Source organism: Halictus rubicundus, chromosome 3, assembly GCF_050948215.1.
Source record: "Halictus rubicundus isolate RS-2024b chromosome 3, iyHalRubi1_principal, whole genome shotgun sequence".
NCBI classification, from domain to species: Eukaryota; Metazoa; Arthropoda; class Insecta; order Hymenoptera; family Halictidae; genus Halictus; species Halictus rubicundus.
In genome coordinates, this window is record NC_135151.1 from 480,598 (window position 1) to 499,323 (window position 18,726).

The following is an 18,726-nucleotide window of genomic DNA, read 5'->3' on the forward strand; positions in this document are numbered from 1 at the left end:
ATGGACCACAAAATATACCTAAACATACTAAAAACCCATATTGTAAGTAGTGCAGAAAAAATGGGTATAAAAGACAACTTTATCTTCACTCAAGGCAATGACCTCAAACATACAGCACGCAACACAAGAAAGTGGTTGCTTTATAACACACCGCAATATTTGAAAACACCTCCACAACCACCGGATATTAATCCGATCGAAAATTTATGGGATCTGCGTGATAAAAAAATCCGAACCCCGCATATTTCAAGTAAAGAACAATTAAAACTTTCTGTTCAAGAGGAATGGTGCATTATTACAGACGAAATCGCTATCCAACGAAATATTAATTTAATTTATTTTCGCAAATTATAACACGTTTATTGCTAAATTTGTTACGTGTACGAATACTTTTTGCATGCTAATTTTTAGAGACTTCAGACTGTTTTTAATATATCTCATTAACGTTAACTTTTCGTTAATTTATTTATGTCACATTTTGTAGTGGAAACATATAATAATCGTAATTGTGTTTTTGTTTTATAAAAGAATGTACAATTACATAAAGAAATATATGGTTTTCTAAATCTATAAGAGGTGTACGAATACTTTTTACACTCACTGTAAGTGTGTATTTGAATTCCACCTATCTCTCGTCGAACACAAGTTACAGTTTATATTAATAAAATCGAGAAAGCATTCTTCGAGTTTTCTGAACGTTCAGCAAACACTGTGACGAGCATAGACGAATACTCGTTTGAATTTCAACTTTATTGAAGTGGGGGTCGAACGAGTTCGTTTGGTCTAGACGCAGCATTACGGGAATATTTGCAGGTTAGTAATAAAATTGGTTATGCCTCTGCGTAATTATCAAGCAAACAAATTACCATTAACATGTTGAATGCCAGGCGAACTATGCGTGTTTCGCTCAAGTTTCACCTATTTCACCCATAGAAGCGATTACCGTTAGTACTCACTGTTATCAATGATTTGATAATCACTTGATACTATAATCTAGTTAATTTCAGTATTGATAAACTGAATGGCCGTCATTTATTATCACAATCACTTCTAAGGGATTTAAAACCACCGGTCACAAGGAACTTTTTCAACGTGTCAATATTTCAATTTTATATTACGACTTCAATTAATATGCGTCATGCGTTGTTACTAATTTGTTTAAATTTTCATTTTGAATATCCGTAAACTGACATTTATTGAGGTTCGGCTGGTCCTAGACTGTTTTGATATTATAATAGAGCAGTTAATCGGAATTTCTCATATAGAGCACTTCACCAATGATAATATTTGTTTACCTAGTCGTATTCTTCCTTTCTAAAAAACGTTTTCGAAAAATTGTTGCTTACTTACATGTTTTCCTTATCTTCGCATACTTTTAAATGTATAGTTTAATCGAGGATCGCAGTTAAGCATGATTTTCTCAACCATTTCACTGAGTAATAACAGTAATAATTCATCCCTATTATTCGCAGTATCTCCCAAACTTCAAAAGAGAACTCGCAAGAGAACAAGGTATATGCTTTCAAACTACAGCGCAAGATATTGCTGCGGAACATGGACCACATTACTAGCAGGTGATCGACCTCCCGAAACGTGAGAATGACCTAAAGTCTAGATGGACAAGAACAGGATTCCACGTAAACTAGAGCCAACCAGAGAATCATAATGATGTTCGAAGTACCATTGGGCTGCTGGATCAACAGACGCGGCAGCCGAAGGTGAGTTAACTTTTGTCGACAAGACTGCAATCCAATTATTTAGCTAATCCCCCATCAAAGTATTACCGGTTTGCACCTGTCTCCCATGGTCCCCAAACAAAGTTACCCGCACGGGAGCTCCGTCCGTCGGCTCTCCGAAATTTCTAATTTTTTTCAAATCCGGTAAAAAGAGCCTCGGGCGCGTACAACTCGGTGTCGTCGAACTCCCGTCTTCCAGGACGCCGATCAAAGAACGCGATCCTGTGCGGAAAGATGGAGCAATGGGAGAAGTAAAGGTGGATCCCCAAAGAGCCGGATAACAAGAACCGAATTCTGTTCTTTCGTTTCGTCGTCCGGGGAAACTCGACGGAGCTCGGGACACGCTCCACCTACGCCGCACTATGGTGTATTTGATCCCAAAATTGCGGTAAAAGGTCCGTTTCAAAGACATTCTCGAAATCAAAAAAATATTATGCAGTTATTTGAATTTTTGCTATCATTCTTTTTCTCACATTTATTAATTATTAACTCGCCTGCGCGGCTGTAAACAAGTCAATCTTAAAAAGACTGAAAACTAAGATTATTATTTACCTTGAACCTATAAATAACGCTAGAATAGTTTTTACCGCTTTTTAGGGTCGAACGCCCCACAATGTGCCGCCCGTGGAATTTCGACTGGCTCCCTTTATGATCGCAGCCTCGGTTAGGTACCATTTCCCAGATATTTCGTACGTATGGCAGAGAGGCTTTAAGCTCTGTCGAAGATGCCCGCGAACGTTCGAACGGCGGAAAAGTGTGGAATAAGAGTGGCCTGGCTTTAAGTTCGCGTAATTAATTCCAGCGCCAAGCATGGCCCTCGTTCATGGACGTCGAGTAGCTCGTTAGCATCATCGATCTGGCCACTAAACTTGCCGTAATCTCTTAAGACAGTATGCAAAGAGGATCTGGATATTACGTTGCAAATTGAATCACTGCGTTTCGTTTGTTCCCCTCGTTAAGTCCCTTCACCGTCAAAGTGATTTCGTCAGGGAAGAAAGCATGGCTGCTAGATCGCCGAGTACGTGTAAATGTTTGTTACGTGTCTTGCAAACGGAGGCAGACTTTAATATTGCATAACGTTCATTGAATAGAAATTTCTAAGAAGGATCGAAGCTGAACAACTAAGTTGCTTGGCGAAAGGATTTCATCGATTCACTCTCGCCATGTCTCGTTTATAAATATGACAACGAGTCTGAAAATCCAAGTTTTACAGTATAATAATATCAAAGGAAATTCTAGGTACAGTGATGATATTGAAAGTGACCTAAAATCCTATTGCATTTTAGCGACGATTATAGTTTTTCACTCCCGTTCATAAGTCAGAAATCACTAGCTTCTAGTCTAAAGAAAATTATGTCGGAATATGTTGATCACGTTGCAACAACGAAAATATTAATGAAATAATATTTAAGATCGTCTGCAACGTAACATAAAGTTTACAGTACAATTTATGAAATTTCAGAAGATCGATTCTGCTCCATTTTACGTTGCAATCAATGTAACTTATGGACGGCGGTGTAAAGATTCACGGTCTACTACTTGCTAACAAAGAATCGATATTTTATACCTATGTGCTCATACACCAGTTTTACGGGCTAATTTAATAGTAGAGACTACATAGTTGCTATAATGTTATACCAACGAGCACTTGTCGATTCATCCGCGCACGCTCGTGCGCCCATACAACCTGCAAACCAGCCCAGAAACTTTTGCGCCGCTATGGTTCCGTTAATTTCGCTAATTATTTTATACATAGCGCTTCGAGGCGAAAATTTCTCATAAAACAATTGCGCGCTTCTCAGAATTCATCTTCGTTCGTGTTCCTCGAACATCTCATCAGTCCAAACATAATGAGACCGCGATTAAATTTACCGAGATGAATTGTGTCCGAACTGACAGAGTAAAGGTAATGTGTATGAAGAAAATAATCCAACCAGGAATAAAAATTGTCTTCCAGGAAATGTAGTAGGCCAGCGTAAGATCAAGGACTATAACTGGAGGGGTAATTTGATTAGGAGGATGACTTGACTAAGCGTGCCCAGAGGAACAATTAGCGCGTGCAATTAACCGGTGCGGGGTCCATTAAACAGCATTTCACGATAGTTTGGAGCATGCCAACAGAATTTTCTCCGGTTGGGATTAGATCTCTGAAGGAGTGCTAGTCAAGCCCTGTTATGGAAAAAGATCGATGTGGGGGAGTCCTAGTAGAGCGTGGCCTGGTTAAAAACTCATGAGATTCTCCGGGGGCCGAATGGAACCTTTTAAGGAACACTAGGCGTCGATAAAATGACGCAACTCGAAATTTTCTAACAGAATTCGTCCCCCTACTTAGTTTACTCTCGCTTCCTGTACACCTAAAAGCAAAATACTTGGGAACAATGGGTTTTTATCTAGAGATCGACAAACTCGGCAAAGACCTGTCCATATTGTTAAGGGATGCCTAATTTTACAGGTTGTCAAAATTGCATTTTTTTAAACACTGCCACCATTATCATTGTAGCTCCGAAGAAAATTATTATTATTATTGCTTCAAAAAATTCAAATATACTCTTCGTTTATCAGTTAATAATCGTGTCAATGTCGAAATTATAATAGCTTCCCTTTTAAGGAATAATAATGTTTCAATACTTGATCCCTATAAATGATTCCAAGGAAAAAGTATAATTCCAGTTAACTCCTGCATAACAAATTACTCCGCCGAGATGTGCCTCTGCATAATAATTTGCGCTCTATCAATGAGCCAGCTATATTTCAGTCTTTTCCACTTAACCTTCTACGACTTGAATTATCATTTTCATGTTTACTGCTATAGCCCAGTATTTCGATGCAAATGTATATGATAATACTTCTTCCATTTTCAATTCAGTCTTTTAGAAAGTGTTTGCAAATATAATCCGCAGCAGCTTTTAATGAAAGATGGTTTTGAGGGAACATTTAAGTTAGAAGTACAAAACTGGGGTTCCAAAAATATTTTAATACAATGGTGCTGTCTTTGTACTATATTATCGAAATAATTTGTAAACTACATTCTCGAAGGTTCGCTTCTCGATTGATCTAAATGTCATAACTTTGTTTAATTTGGAATTACATTTCATCTTAAATTGGTTTTCTTTTAAATATTTGATACGTTTAAATTTATAACTAGAACAAATGGAGCGAGAGAATAGATTATTTAACATGGTACAACCGACGATCGAGCGTCGCTGTTTTCTTGGACGATAAAAATACATTTCATTTAAAAAAAAGATACGGACGATGCAATACTGTAAAAGAAAAAAATAAATATTGAGCAAAAATTCGTCAGTACCGTCGGATGCATGCTCTAAAAAAAATGTTACTTTGTCCGAAACAATTTTCCCACAAAATCGAAAACAACGGTGACAATTGACACGTCCGGTCATTTTTCGGACTCGTTCTACTGTGGTCGTCCCCAAAGGGTTCGAATAAAACGAAACATTTTGATTTGCATGTCAAACGAACGTCGCTAAAAGCATCCAATATGGCTCCACGCGAAGACTATGAACGTAAACGAAGCGACGGTAAAATAAATCTAAATAAACAACGATGAAATCAGGTATCCAGTCTGTTCAACCATAAAGGAACATCAGAGCGAACGCGTGTCTGTTTAAGCGTCATCATGTTTCTAAGTCCGCAGGCGAACCGCTCGGGGGATTAAAGGAATAATCACGCGGACCGCTTTCCACGCTAACGAGAAAGGAGGAACGATGAGTAATCTGGTTACGGTCTCGCCTGGCCGTCACAGGGACGAAACTCGACTGGAAAAAAAAGTTCGCCACGACGCGTGCGATGGCGATCGTTATATTTCAATGGCATCGGACAACCTAGATTCCCGTTAAAATGCACTAGGCGGGCAACCTTGACCCAGCCACGCGGGATGCAGCGTAGAAAAATTTTGTGGAAGCATCGCTTGTGGATGCCTCTCTGTCTCTCTCTCTCTCTCTCTCTCTCTCTCTCTCTCTCTCTCTCTCTCTCTCTCTCTCTCTCTCTCTCTCACACACACACACTCTCCTTCCATCTCTCGTTCGCCTTTCTGACAACAAGCGAGAGACCGCGAAACGGGCACCGGTCTCGGGGAATAATTCCGTGCGGCAGGTGCGTGGCGCTTTGGAAACGGAATGCCTCTAGCCATCCTGGCATCTGAGTGACGTGCGGGATTTGAATTTCATCGGTAAAATTTCTCTGATTTCAAATCCGTGAATATCTACCCATCTCTGCGACCGCGATACACGCAAAAAAAAAGAACAGTAGCCTTGACCGTTTGTGAGTTTTCACAAACCCGGCCGCCGCGCCGATAGAGCGTCGGAAATCTGCGAATTAGAAGAAACGCCACGCGCTCGCTGCGTGAATAAATGAATATCAAACAGACGCGCGGGCAGCCGGAACTCTGGATCATCGCAAATTACTCTGACGTTATCGGAAAATAGAGTTTCGCCCCCTTAATGCCCAATGAAATAGCGCTTCGGGGGTATTCGATTAGGAACGGACAGATACTTGTCCGACGATGAAACTCGAAGCTGAAAATAGTTTTTTAATCGTTTTCGAAGGAACGTTAACCGAACAGTTGTCGCGATTTCTATGATATAATAACGCTATCGTGGAAAACGTGTGATACTCGATATAAGCATGAATTGAGAGTTCCTGTTTCGGCATTGTCTGACCAGCGTCGAGTGTTACTACTTGCCGCCAGAGTCAGACACTTGGGAGTGCGAATTCTTTAGTAAATAAAAAGTCACAATGACTGAAAAACACTTTCAACAAATTTATGACTAAGTTGTGCATTATACAGATATTTAATCTGTATCTTTATTCTCAGTATCGGCTATAGCCGATTATGTACTAGCAAAAATATTCGGCACAACAGTTTCTTCCGATTTGAGTGAGAACGATATTTGGCCGAATATTTTTGTAACTATGAAAGCTGGAAGGATGATTTACATGAAAAAGCCGTGTAGTTTTATTCAAGAATCCAGCTGCGTAAATCGATTTTAGATATCCATATTCGCATCAAAAATACATTTAAAGACAGCAGTTTTGTGTTCACTGACCGGTTAAATTTTAATCGATATTCATGAATATTTGTGTGCGAGATGTATATGTAGAATCAAGTATAAACTATGGAGAACAGATAAGCTGTTTGTTACTCCATTAGCGTGCTCATACGATTTGTATAAAAGACGTGGCTTCGTCAAAATTCAAATAAAAATTGAACATAAAGTAGAGAAATACGATTTATTAAAACGATCTTCATACAGGAGGTAGAAAATCAAATAATTTATTGCCTACATTAAAAAAAAATTATCAACGTAAGGGGCCAGCTCCACTCCAGGGGACAAGGGAACCCATAATATGATCTACAGGCTACGTAAGAAGTAGGGACCATCCCTTTACCTTCAATACTACCCAAGATACGGTTCTCACCCTAAACTTCGGAGGCTATTTTCACCCTTTTAATATGAACGATGACCTACGAAAAGAAATGTGTCGAATATTTTTTTAAAACCCTTTTTTAATTCCTTCTCAAACTTCCATTAATTGTGTCATTCCAATGCGTTCCCTTGTACTGCAATCTGTGTCCACGTTTGTACAATATCAATGTTAATTTCATAGTAGGACTCGAATAGTTTTTAAAAAATGAAAAGTTAAATTTTTTAAATTTCTATAATTACTTGTCAAGCAACGTGACCGATAAATATGCCGAAAATGTACCACCCCATCAAGAGTATCATTTATATGGAAATGCACAATCATTAGCGCACATTTAAGTGTCTGCTTCGTGGCCCAGTTTGTCGTTACTGGGTCATAAAAACTAATATACGCGGTACTTGTACAATATTTGAATACGTTTATCACACGATGTTCGGTAACGTTTCACGAACAAAAAGAAGCTTGTTATATCTATAATGTAAAAATTGCTTTAACCCCTTGCCGTACCTTTTAGCTCGGAAGAATTCGGGCCCAAGCGCCAATTCACGTTTGGTTCGAACTTTTGAATACGAGTCAGACTCGTTAATGTTTACGTTTGGTCCGAAATTCTCATGACGAGCCAGACTCGTCAAAGTATGGCAAGGGGTTAAACAATGAAAGATTAAATCACCAAATTTTATAAAAATTGTCTGGATTACTCTTTCGTGGTTTTATTAAATCACAGACAACACGTTAATATTCTTAAATTCTTTTAACCTTCCTGCTGTTTCAAATCACTTCCATCTATTTGTGTCGTGAGTGCAGAAAACTCGTAGTCTAATATTTACCTAGTATTTTGTTATCTAGTCGTGTTCTCGTAATTCCAAAAATGGCTCTCAACTCAACAAAAATGCAAAAACAATTATTACCAGAGATACGTGTTCTCGCATTTCTCAAGCAAGTCACTGAAATTGCTCAGTGATTTCAGCATTAATTGAAATTAGTGAAACATGTGGGCAAATAAGAAGAGAACGGATGGGGGAGGGGGGGTGGGGTTAAATAAGAAAATGAACGTTGAGTTCTGAATGAACAGCAGAGGGTTCTCGAAGAACACGCGGCGCTGGCTGATTTCGGTGAGAGAAGAGTCGCTTGGTTGGTCGTATTGATCGACAAAGATGGGGGTCCAACCCCTCGACGCGAAGGACAGCTACTTGCTGACTGGATCCGGTTATGCTCAGGGAAATTGTAGCGAACGTTTCGGGTAAGCGTCGGTTGCGAACCCACCCACCTATCTGTCGCCCACGCGGTTAGAGACGACAGGTATAGGCGATTTCTACGTGTGTATGCGGCCATCGAGGATAAGGAATGCTGAAACGCACAGGACATTTCGCCCCGGCCACGGTTGGCACGGGACGAGGAAAAGCTCGTTCTTCTCCGTTTTATCAGGGATCGACGATGACCGGCCCGGTATCTGGGGTGCTCCGCGGCCCCGGGCCAAGGACAAATCTGTTAACCGCTTCCTCTACCTTCTCCCTTCTCCCTTTCTCCGTCTCGATCGACCACCCCTTTCCCTGGTCGCCCTCTTTTTTAGGGGCTTACTCTACAGCTCGTTAATCCCCGCTCGATTCGAGCACAAACACACCAAGCGACCCTGAATATCGCCGGGGAACACATAATCCACCGTGTTCGAGTCAGCAAGACACCGGACCCCGAATTTTATAGCACTTTACCGAAGACTACTTCCAGAAACAATTGTCGGGTGCTTAAGGACACTTGGGGTCTTCCGTACTGGGCTAATGGTACTTCCTGACCACTGTACGGTGGGGTATCCGAAAAGCCGGAGTCCTCACCTTGTGAAGGACACTGCCAAATGGACAAATGGATTCCGAGAACATCGAGTATCCCAAGCTGTTGCAGCCGACCGTGCCTAATTTTCGCGTTCGGCCTGCTTAAGATCGAACAATATTGGTTGCACAGAAAGAAATTGGCAATCGCGTGCCCCCCCCCCCCCTTCCGGATTAACACACCGGATCCAAGGTAAAACGACGGACCGAAAAATGTCGGCCGGGAGAAATCGAATATGACCGCGTTATCGGCCATGCAACACCATCGCCGGCAAGTTTCTTTTATGCCGCGCTAAACTTCTCGCTCCGTGGCTGCCGCTAACTTCGCAATTGTATCCGAAGGCGTGCTTTACTTTCTTTCCGGCCAGATCCCCTCGGAACTTCAATTCCGGAGCTCCGTTCTACGACGAATCGCGAGGGGCGGCATTATACAACGGTTGTTTCGCGACCAAGTTTCCTTTTAAGGCTAATGGCGTTAAGAAGGCCGGCTGCTTCCACTACGAGGGAAGACCGGCCCTCGCCGACAGCTGGATTGTATACTGGTTGAGGGACCGAACAATGTAAAACCTTTCTCCTACCCTGAAACCCACTGCTTCAACCGAAATTTGGAGAAGCAGGCTCAGGGAAACGTCTGGCCTCTGAATTGAAATTGACTACTCGCACTACGATTTACGAGGGTGGTCTGAAAAGTTTCCGACCTAACGAAGATATAAGGCATTTTTTCCTCAAAATTATTTTTATTTCTCTACATAGTCTCCTTGTGAGTCTATACACTTCTCCCAGCGATGCTCCCATCTCTCCAGCCCGCCCAAATAGTACTTGCCGTCTTTCTCTGCAAAATAGCTATTTACAAAGATGATGGCTTCCTCATTTGATGAAAATCTCTGTCCTCCGAGTGCAACTTTTAACTTGGGGAACAAAAAGAAGTCGTTTGGAACTAGATCTGGTGAGTAAGGTGGGTGATCAAGCAGTTCAAACCGTAATTCGTGGATTTTTGCCATGGCAATCGTTGAGGTGCGAGACGGCGCATTGTCTTGGTGGAACAAGATTTTTTTTCTGCAAATGTGGCCGTTTTTCCACAATTTCTGGCTTCAGCCTGTCAAGTAATGATGCGTAGTATGCTCCTGTAATGGTTTTCCCTTTTTGAAGATAATCAATAAAGATAACTCCACGACTGTCCCAGAAAACAGTCGCCATCACTTTCCCAGCCGAAGGAACAGCCTTTGCCTTTTTTGGCGCCGATTCTTCATAAGCAGTCCACTGTTTTGACTGCATTTTTGATTCGGGAGTGTAATGGTGTATCCAAGTTTCATCAACAGTAATTAGCCGGCGCCAAAACTCTGATTTATTGCGCCTAAATTGCGCCAAAAGAGCGATCGAAATGTTCATTCGAACACGTTTCTGATCCAACCTGAGCAAACGCGGCACTCAACGCGCAGACAGCTTCCTCATGCCTAAATCTTCATTCAATATGTGACAAACACGTTCTTTGGATATATTCATGGCCTCTTCTATCTCTCTAACTTTAATTCGACGATTGTCTAGCACCATTTGGTGAATTTTAGCGATGTTATCGTCACTGGTTGCAGTTTTTGGGCGTCCCGAACGTTCATCGTCACCCAAGCTGGTACGGCCACGTTTAAATTCAGCTGCCCAAAATTTCACGGTGGTAAACGATGGTGCAGAGTTCCCGTATACAGCGTCTAACTCTTCTTTGATTTGCGTAGGCGTATTGCCTTTCAAAAATAAATATTTAATCACAGCTCGGTACTCGAGTTTTTCTATTTTCACAAAAACACTCACAGTAACTTACTGAAATGGCTGAAATTTTAGTGAGTACCTGTCAAAGCATGCACAAACACGCTCCAGTACTTTTGTCGACGAATACTGCCATCTTCATGTTGAGGTCGGAAACTTTTCAGACCACCCTCCTATTTCACGATTAAAATGATTCGAGTTTGTTTGTCGTTTAGAATTTCGTAGACGAACAAGGAAGATTATTTATTGTATGCCTTTGCATCTTCTAATGGCTGTACAATGACAATAACAAAATAGAATTTTATTTCGACTTAAAAGGATATCAGGATGTGTAATTTCGATTATTTTTACATTTAAAAAATCACACGTTATACTTCAATTACCAGTAAATGAGTGTGCAAAATCCCACTGCGAAAGGTCAAATAGTTCTCCTGAAAAGAATTCTTAAATATTCGTGGGAAGATGGCTTCGAAAACCGGAATACCTACTTAAAGTGAATTAATCACATTCATATTTAGAAGACACTATTTGCAATCTTTGTCGCGAGTCTGACTCAATGTTATAATACAAGGAGTTAAATTTCTACTAATTTCGCTTTTTCAAGTGCGAAACTGGAGCTTTGCGTTGGGTTCGTTAGATCTCTCTGTAGCAATTTTTGCATCCTCGAAAAGCTAGTATTACTGGCTGGGAAAACGGCCCTGTAATCAAGAAAACGTTCCTGAATTTAAATGAAATCTCCATTAATTTCACTTGAAAGACCTGTTTTTGACAGTGCAAAACGGAATCAAGTATCAGGATCGTTAAGTCTCACTTGCAGCAATTTTTGAACGCTTAAGTTACTTTGGAAAATGCATCGTGACCAAGAAAACTATCTAGTTTCTAGGTCGAAACAAAATTCTGTTCGTTTGTAATCAATATTTAAGCAATAAGGTAGATATATAAAATAAATAAAAATTTCCTTCGGCGAGATGATTAAAACCAAAAAGGTCCTAATTATTGTAGCTCCGAATAAAATCGTACGTCAAAACGTTAACCCACATAGTAGTTTGAAGTAATCGTTGCTTATCTCGTTTTATTTGTATAACAAACAGTCATTTTCCTTGCGCATTCATTAATAAATAAACAAATCTTGTCCGCCCACTGCACACATGTTCAATTTAAACCGGAAACACGTTCACAGTAGAATAAAACCTAATTGTGGAAAGTCTCCTTAAAAGTTGTCCCGTTCTACTGCGAGCGCATTTCAGGATTAAATTCCACGTGTGCACCTAACGGTTAAACGAGAGTGGCCTTCAGTAGAAGAATTCAGAATAATTCTATCGAATGTATCCTATACTTGAACGTGCTACTTTCATCCTGAGGGATTAAGTATGTGCCCCAGAACGTAATGGCCAAAACCTTTAACGTGAATGTCGTACGCAGAACAGTGTGTTTCGTTTCAGCGAAAATGTCGTCCCACTTAGCCTTTATCTAGTTCGCGGGGAGTTTCGAAGCTACAGGGTACAGACAGTTTCTAGCAACGCGGTTTTCACGTTCGAAAGCGAACCACAGGGAACACGCAGTTGGATATAGTACTCTAATTGGCTTGTTTTGGACCGGTCGTTTCGCACGTGTTTTTTTTTTTTTAGGTATACCTGTTTATTGGACAACCACTGACAAATGAACAACATTCCGGGGAATCCAGTGAATGCATACATAGTACTCATACCAGCTTCAATCACTGATCATGTAGGCATTGTAACTAGACCAGGGTTATACGGGCCGGGTCAAATGCCAAGTTTGATCCGAGTTAAGGTCCTGGATTGATAAAGCATCGTCTACGTTTTGCGAATCGCTCTAGATTATCAAAGCAACGGAGACAATATTAAAACACGTCGCACACTGATGAAAGAGGCATAACCCGCCGACTATCTTGTGGACAAAGCTGGCCTGGGTTCGCGAGCCGATAAACTCTTGAAAACAACACCTGCTTCGATGAAAAAAGTCTGCTTTTGTCTCAGCACCGGCTCGAATAATAACGTTTCTCGCAACGGGCTCGAATTTTATCGAAGCTCCGCTGAAAGAGGAGTAAACGATACGCTCGGGCGAAGGACGACGCTCAAAGTGTGTTTCGTATGCTCAGTGGGAAATAGAAGTGCAGGATTGCGCGTGGATACGTTAAGGAACGATATAAAAGTTTTCGATCGATGCAAACGCTGTGCCCAGCAAAAATTCTTTGCGAGACAGCCACCAGTTCTGCCAGCGACTACGACCAACAATAAAACGAATTTTGTTAACCCTTGCAAGGCTGTTTTTTCGGCAGCCGTGGCTAGATCGACTCAGATTTGTATAAATTTAATTTCCTGGAAATCGTCTTCTCCCGTCAAACTATCCGCGTAATGTATAGCTACGTTTGAACGAAGATCGTAAAAAGTTTACGAATCGCTTGCGAACTATAATATATGCTCTGGTGCGTTTCGATGTTTTTCAATAAATCTTTAACATTCGCGGGATTTTGAAACTGCATTAATTGAGTTTAAGTGAACGTATTGGAGCAGAATTCTACCTCCTGTTCCAGGAATTTCTGGAAACAAAAATTAAAACAACATGAAACAGTGAAAACAGAAGAATTTGAGAATAATAATACTGTCAGTTTATTAATCTGATTACGAGACGAAATTAATTTTCATTTAACTCCTGTTCAATCTGTTGCAATCGATGTACAAGATTTTGCATAAATATCCGCAGCCTAGTAATTACACCTTTCTTTTTCTTTAATAGATAATTTGTTTAGTGACGCATGGAATGTCTCGAAGAATAAAAGGGGTCAAGAAAGATTCGCACAGCCATCGCACAACTTTTTAGAGATTTTGAACGGGCAGGCTAGAATACCGGTATGTAACGTATACCTAAATCCGTTAAGCCATCCATTGATGATTTTTACGCTGATTGTCTCCGGCGATCACTGCATAACGTTGATTGTCAATCAAATGTTCACGAATCGATTTTCGTTACGTAAAGATTTTTCCAAATTTTCTTGTGACATCCTGCATAATACAGACTGGTGATTGTTGCATGCATAGAAAGATACAAATAATAACTCATTACCAACAACAATAAAAATATTTGTCAATATTTCATTTGACAAAGTGCAAATGTTCTATATATGTAAATTCAAAGAGCATATCACTTACATTTCATACAGGGACATACTGTCATATGTATTATATTCAAATAATTCTCCATATCAATGCAAAGCACATTTCTGATTGTGAGAATTTTAAAACTCGACAGAGTGCAAAAGTTCTACAAAAACTCAAAGATACACTTATATGTTCAATTATATGTTATGCAGTAACATATTATCATATTTATCGATTTCAGATATATTCAAATTTTCGGGCAAGATTTTAACAGATTTATTCGACGTTTACTTTGAATTTATCTAATTTCTGTGTTTGCTGAAATGTTGAACTTTAAAATATTGAACTTTCATCTCTTTGTATTTTATGGGCCGTGGATTGCATAAATGAATAAAATGTATTATCGTAAACCCGTTAGAAATATAGTCTTTCGTTGATTTTCGTGAAACTCTACGCGAATCAGCACTTGATACGCATAGTCAGAGAGCTCGAACGTTTTATTCAATAGTGTTTCACTGAAGAAGTATTAGAATGGTAGCCTAACCGCGCCGTTAGGATCGCCAGGCCGTTCTTTCGTAACGATACTTGTTCTTTCGTGGGCGCATGCTCCTGCGAAGAAGTTTATACAAGCGTTTCCCCACAATGAAATATATACGACGAGTCTCTCGAGGAGACGAGAGGGAAAATGAGTGAATGAGAGAGGAAGAAAGAAAGAGAGAGAGAGAGAGAGAGAGAGAGAGAGAAGAGAGATGGTCCCGTGAAAATGTTATTGATGGGATCGGCGAGCGCGGAGAAGTTCCAGCGTGGCATTATCTCTATATCCGGAGGAGAAAAAAATTGCACCGCAACATCCCCACGGGTGGCGAAATGAATTCTGGCCGAATATACGAGACCGGTGATACAGTTTCATCGCGTGGAATAAAATATGGCGAGGGTCTCGCCGAGAAAAGGAGGAATTTCTAGGTGTCCCGGCGAGCTCGAGCAACAAGGAAGTTGCCGAGAAAAAAAAATCTGCCGCGGAAGTTTTAATTTAATAGCTAGTCGGATCGGTGTGGTCGCGATATCGGATCGAGAAATTTCACGGATGGAAGCCCGGATGATCTTTCCAACTATTTCACCGTGGGCAGGTTCAGCACAGTTGTCTTGAAGCTACCTCGAAATTTAATTAGGAGTTTTCAAAGAAGTTTTCATATAAATGCAGCTCGTGTATCGATAACGCGGGGACTTAATAAACAAAACCTCGAGAAATAAAAGAAAAAGGATAAAAGTTAATCTGTAATTTGTTGGTAGTGTTCAAAAGATCTAAATGTTTGTTTAATAGAATTATTTGTTGTTCTTTTTTACTGATATGTAGACTGCGGATTTTGTGCCGAAAATGAATAGATGAAATAAAAAATTGCAGAGAGGAATTAAAGGATATTGTTACAATATTCTCGTCCTATTAAGATTATTAAAAGAAAAACTATATTTCTATTGAGTTTCTGTTTTTTACAATTGATTTAGAAAATTGTTATTTCATACAAAAGTCCACAGTCTACCAGTCTGTTTGACAGCATAGTGTGTTGGTTTCCAGTAAACGTAAAAGTACAACAATAAGAAGGCATCGTTTATTTTGTGTAAATAACTTTTCAAATTATTTTTTAGGTGTCCTTGTAGCGAGAAAAAAAAAATATTGATGGAACGCGTGCCAAAACGCCGATCAGTTGGTTCAGAGACTGTTTTCTCTTTGCGGACCGGAACGGTCGCATTTCGCGACGTGAATATGCATACTATTCGAGGAAATCAAATCCCTATTGTATGTGGAACAGTTATAGATTGGGAGAGTATTGTGTAGGTCCTACATATACAGTACCCCACCATACAGTGGGCATCGAAATGCATGAGAACTTTTCCACATACGGCCGATTCTAGTTAAGATTGCAAAACATGTAGGGAACCTGTGAAAAATGAACCAATTCTACGGGGAGATCAAATCGATGGGGTATCCACTGTGAGTATTTCCATGATCTATACACATTACAATCTACTCCTGATTCTATAATGAGAAATCGGAATAACCAAGTACACAACGTATTAGGAAAAGCGTCATTTGAACTTCAAAGCGAAGTTATACTTTGTTTATAGAAACAAGGGTCTTTCAGTGAAAGGATCTGCGTTTAGAAAGTAAAGATTTAATTATTAAAACAAGTATATCCCTTCCTGTATACTTAGGGTAAAATTTTCATCTTTAGCTCTGAATTAATTTGGTCGATCTCAGATACCATTTCCACCAAATTCTCTTCATTAATCTCTCTTTCCAATATTAATTGTTGGGTGCCCTCAAGGATTTTTATCGTCAAAACCTTCTCCTTCATTTAGTAAGATCTAGTATCGACGCAAAAGATAAATTGAAACATCACTGGAAGTGACTACACTTTGTCAGACCAATACGATCTGTATCTACTGTACATTGGTTACATTGGGATCTGCATGCTTACATAGCAAATTCTTAGTTACTTTTCTTAAAAGGACAATATTTAATGCGATATTACGTGCGTATAAATGGCAAATAAATATTTATTTTCTGGCTTTATATATCGACAATAAAAAGGACCAAATATGATTGAATAATGGCAAGTGTAAAATTACGATTTCATTTTGATCCGTATTTTGTTTTATTAATCTTGTGGAATGCCTTTGTAAGGACTGTGAAAGGAAACCTGACAATGGATATTCAGTTTTAAATAACGAATAAACAGGGAGGAGAAATAATACCGAGTTACAAATGAAAATCGGACTTTATTCGTAACAAAATCAAAAACTTGCTTATGAAATGTAAAGAATCATTTTTTCATATGAAACATAATAAAACAATTTATTTTAAATTGCTGCTGAGATCATCTAAAGTAGTGTTTCTTTCAGATTTGCCTGAATTTGTGATAACGTTATTCTGACTTCGTTAATTATATCACCAAAAGGAATCCTTTTACACTTGGACCGAGTAAAGAAGAAACAACTAGTGTAGGAAACGATGCAGGGACAAAAGGAACCAAATAATAGGCCACCACCTATAGCAATAACTGTATTTTTCATGTGAGAAAATAATCGGAAAATTGGAAATGGTATTAAGTTAAAATGAAAACATGTGCGACAAAAAGTTTCTCACCGACTTTAATGGAGGTGATTCGACACTTCGTTCCCCTTTAATGACACACTACTTTCGCTTGGACAGCATGGGTTCAATTCTTTCTCTCGTTTCGTCGTTTTTGTTCTAAACAATCGCCTCGACTTTCGTAACGAATATCAGTGGTAACGAGAGCCGAGTCTCTAAGAGGGTCCTAAAGTCTTTCATCTTAGCGGGATTGGATCTAATTAAAAGTTTCTTTCGAGCCTTTTCCGAGTTAAAATGATTAAATAGTGTTGAGTAGTAAACGTGCAAGGATAAAGGTCATTAAAATGATTTATGTCGATGAAGAGTTCATTTTCTCTAATTAGGACCGTTCGTTCGGTATACTGACAATGAGTGTTTAATTCGTCTTTTAAATAATTCTCGATCAATATCGCTTTGAATGTTTCAATTAAGTGATAGTAACGCACATAGAAATTCACCTTATGTTGTTTGTACTTGATTACTTTGAAGTGTGTGCGATAAAAGAAGGTGCTCGAAAAACTCACCAGCGCCAAATGGCTGTTGACCATTTTTGTCATCGGTCGGTGTTTCTTTTAAGCTTCCAGGGCCACTGTCTGCACCTCCCGTTGCACTATTGTAAACAAAAAAAAATTCAAATGAGTCATTTATATTTCACCGTACGTTGAAGCGATTATTTAATTGAGATTATTCCTAGCGAAGTTTTAGAAAACTTTTCTACACATATTGTTAATTTGAATCAATAAAAACCAACAGATTTGCTACACAGCATTCGTAACGTTTTTAATTGGTTGAACAAAATGAATGGTGGTCACTCTAGAAATTTTTTTAAAATTATGTTTGATATACAAGTGGCTGAAGTGCACCAGCGAAAATAGAAATACTGTCAGTTTAGTTTTGCAAGAAAAGCTCTTTGCAACAGTCAAGGCAAAAAGACGTTCTTTTTTAATTCAATTTTACTCACCACCGATAGTAAAAAAAATATGATATAAAAATCAATTAACCGTCTCTCCCCGAATAAAGGGTCATTGTTATCTTGTGCAAACGCAAGGTATACCGTAGCTCACAAATAACGCATCGATTCAAAACCAATATTTAACTTCTACATATGTACATTCCATTCGGAAACTACGAAATTGCTTCGCGTCATCGAAAAACAAATTTTACACAAACTCCGCGTTTCTTTTTTCATCTAGATTGACCGAACAAACCATGTGTTTCAGCAAGGTGAAAAATAACTTTTAAAATTCTATCTCGAGTTCCAACCTCGCATTACAAAAAAAAAAACAAAAAATAAAAATTAATTACTTTCGTATGAAATGTTGCAAAATTATTTAGAATGTTTCGAGAGCTCGCCAAGTATATAAAACAAGGGAATACAATCTAAATAGCGTATCTGACTATTATAAGTAACATACTTTTACCTTCGTAAATGATTATACTTGGCGGAATAATGTGGATTCATTCTTTGGCTACTAAACGCAATTATAATGTCTAACCTATGGACAATGTTTTTTAACCAAAAGGCACTGCAGTGACTCACTTGTTTGCAGAACATATGTCAATGTAATTTTATACTAACGCAAATACAGCTAAACACATAAAAGTCATCGAAACTCCGATCGCGGTGCTAATTTCGTTTACATATAATCCGCGGCGGATCAGTGTGCAGGTGATAAAGTTCCACGGCCAATTCCGCCATAGCAGGAGGATTA

General features: G+C 39.2%; 1 protein-coding gene across 1 annotated transcript in view; it reads right to left on the reverse strand.

Annotated features, from left to right (window-relative positions):
* The window catches only part of Sap47 (Synapse-associated protein 47kD), a 39,069-nt gene that overhangs the window by 14,132 nt on the left and 6,211 nt on the right, over window positions 1–18,726 (reverse strand). Inside the window, exon 3 of the mRNA XM_076784630.1 lies at window positions 17,539–17,624. Within this exon, the coding sequence (XP_076640745.1) occupies window positions 17,539–17,624 (86 nt within the window). The remainder of the gene's footprint in view (window positions 1–17,538; window positions 17,625–18,726) is intronic.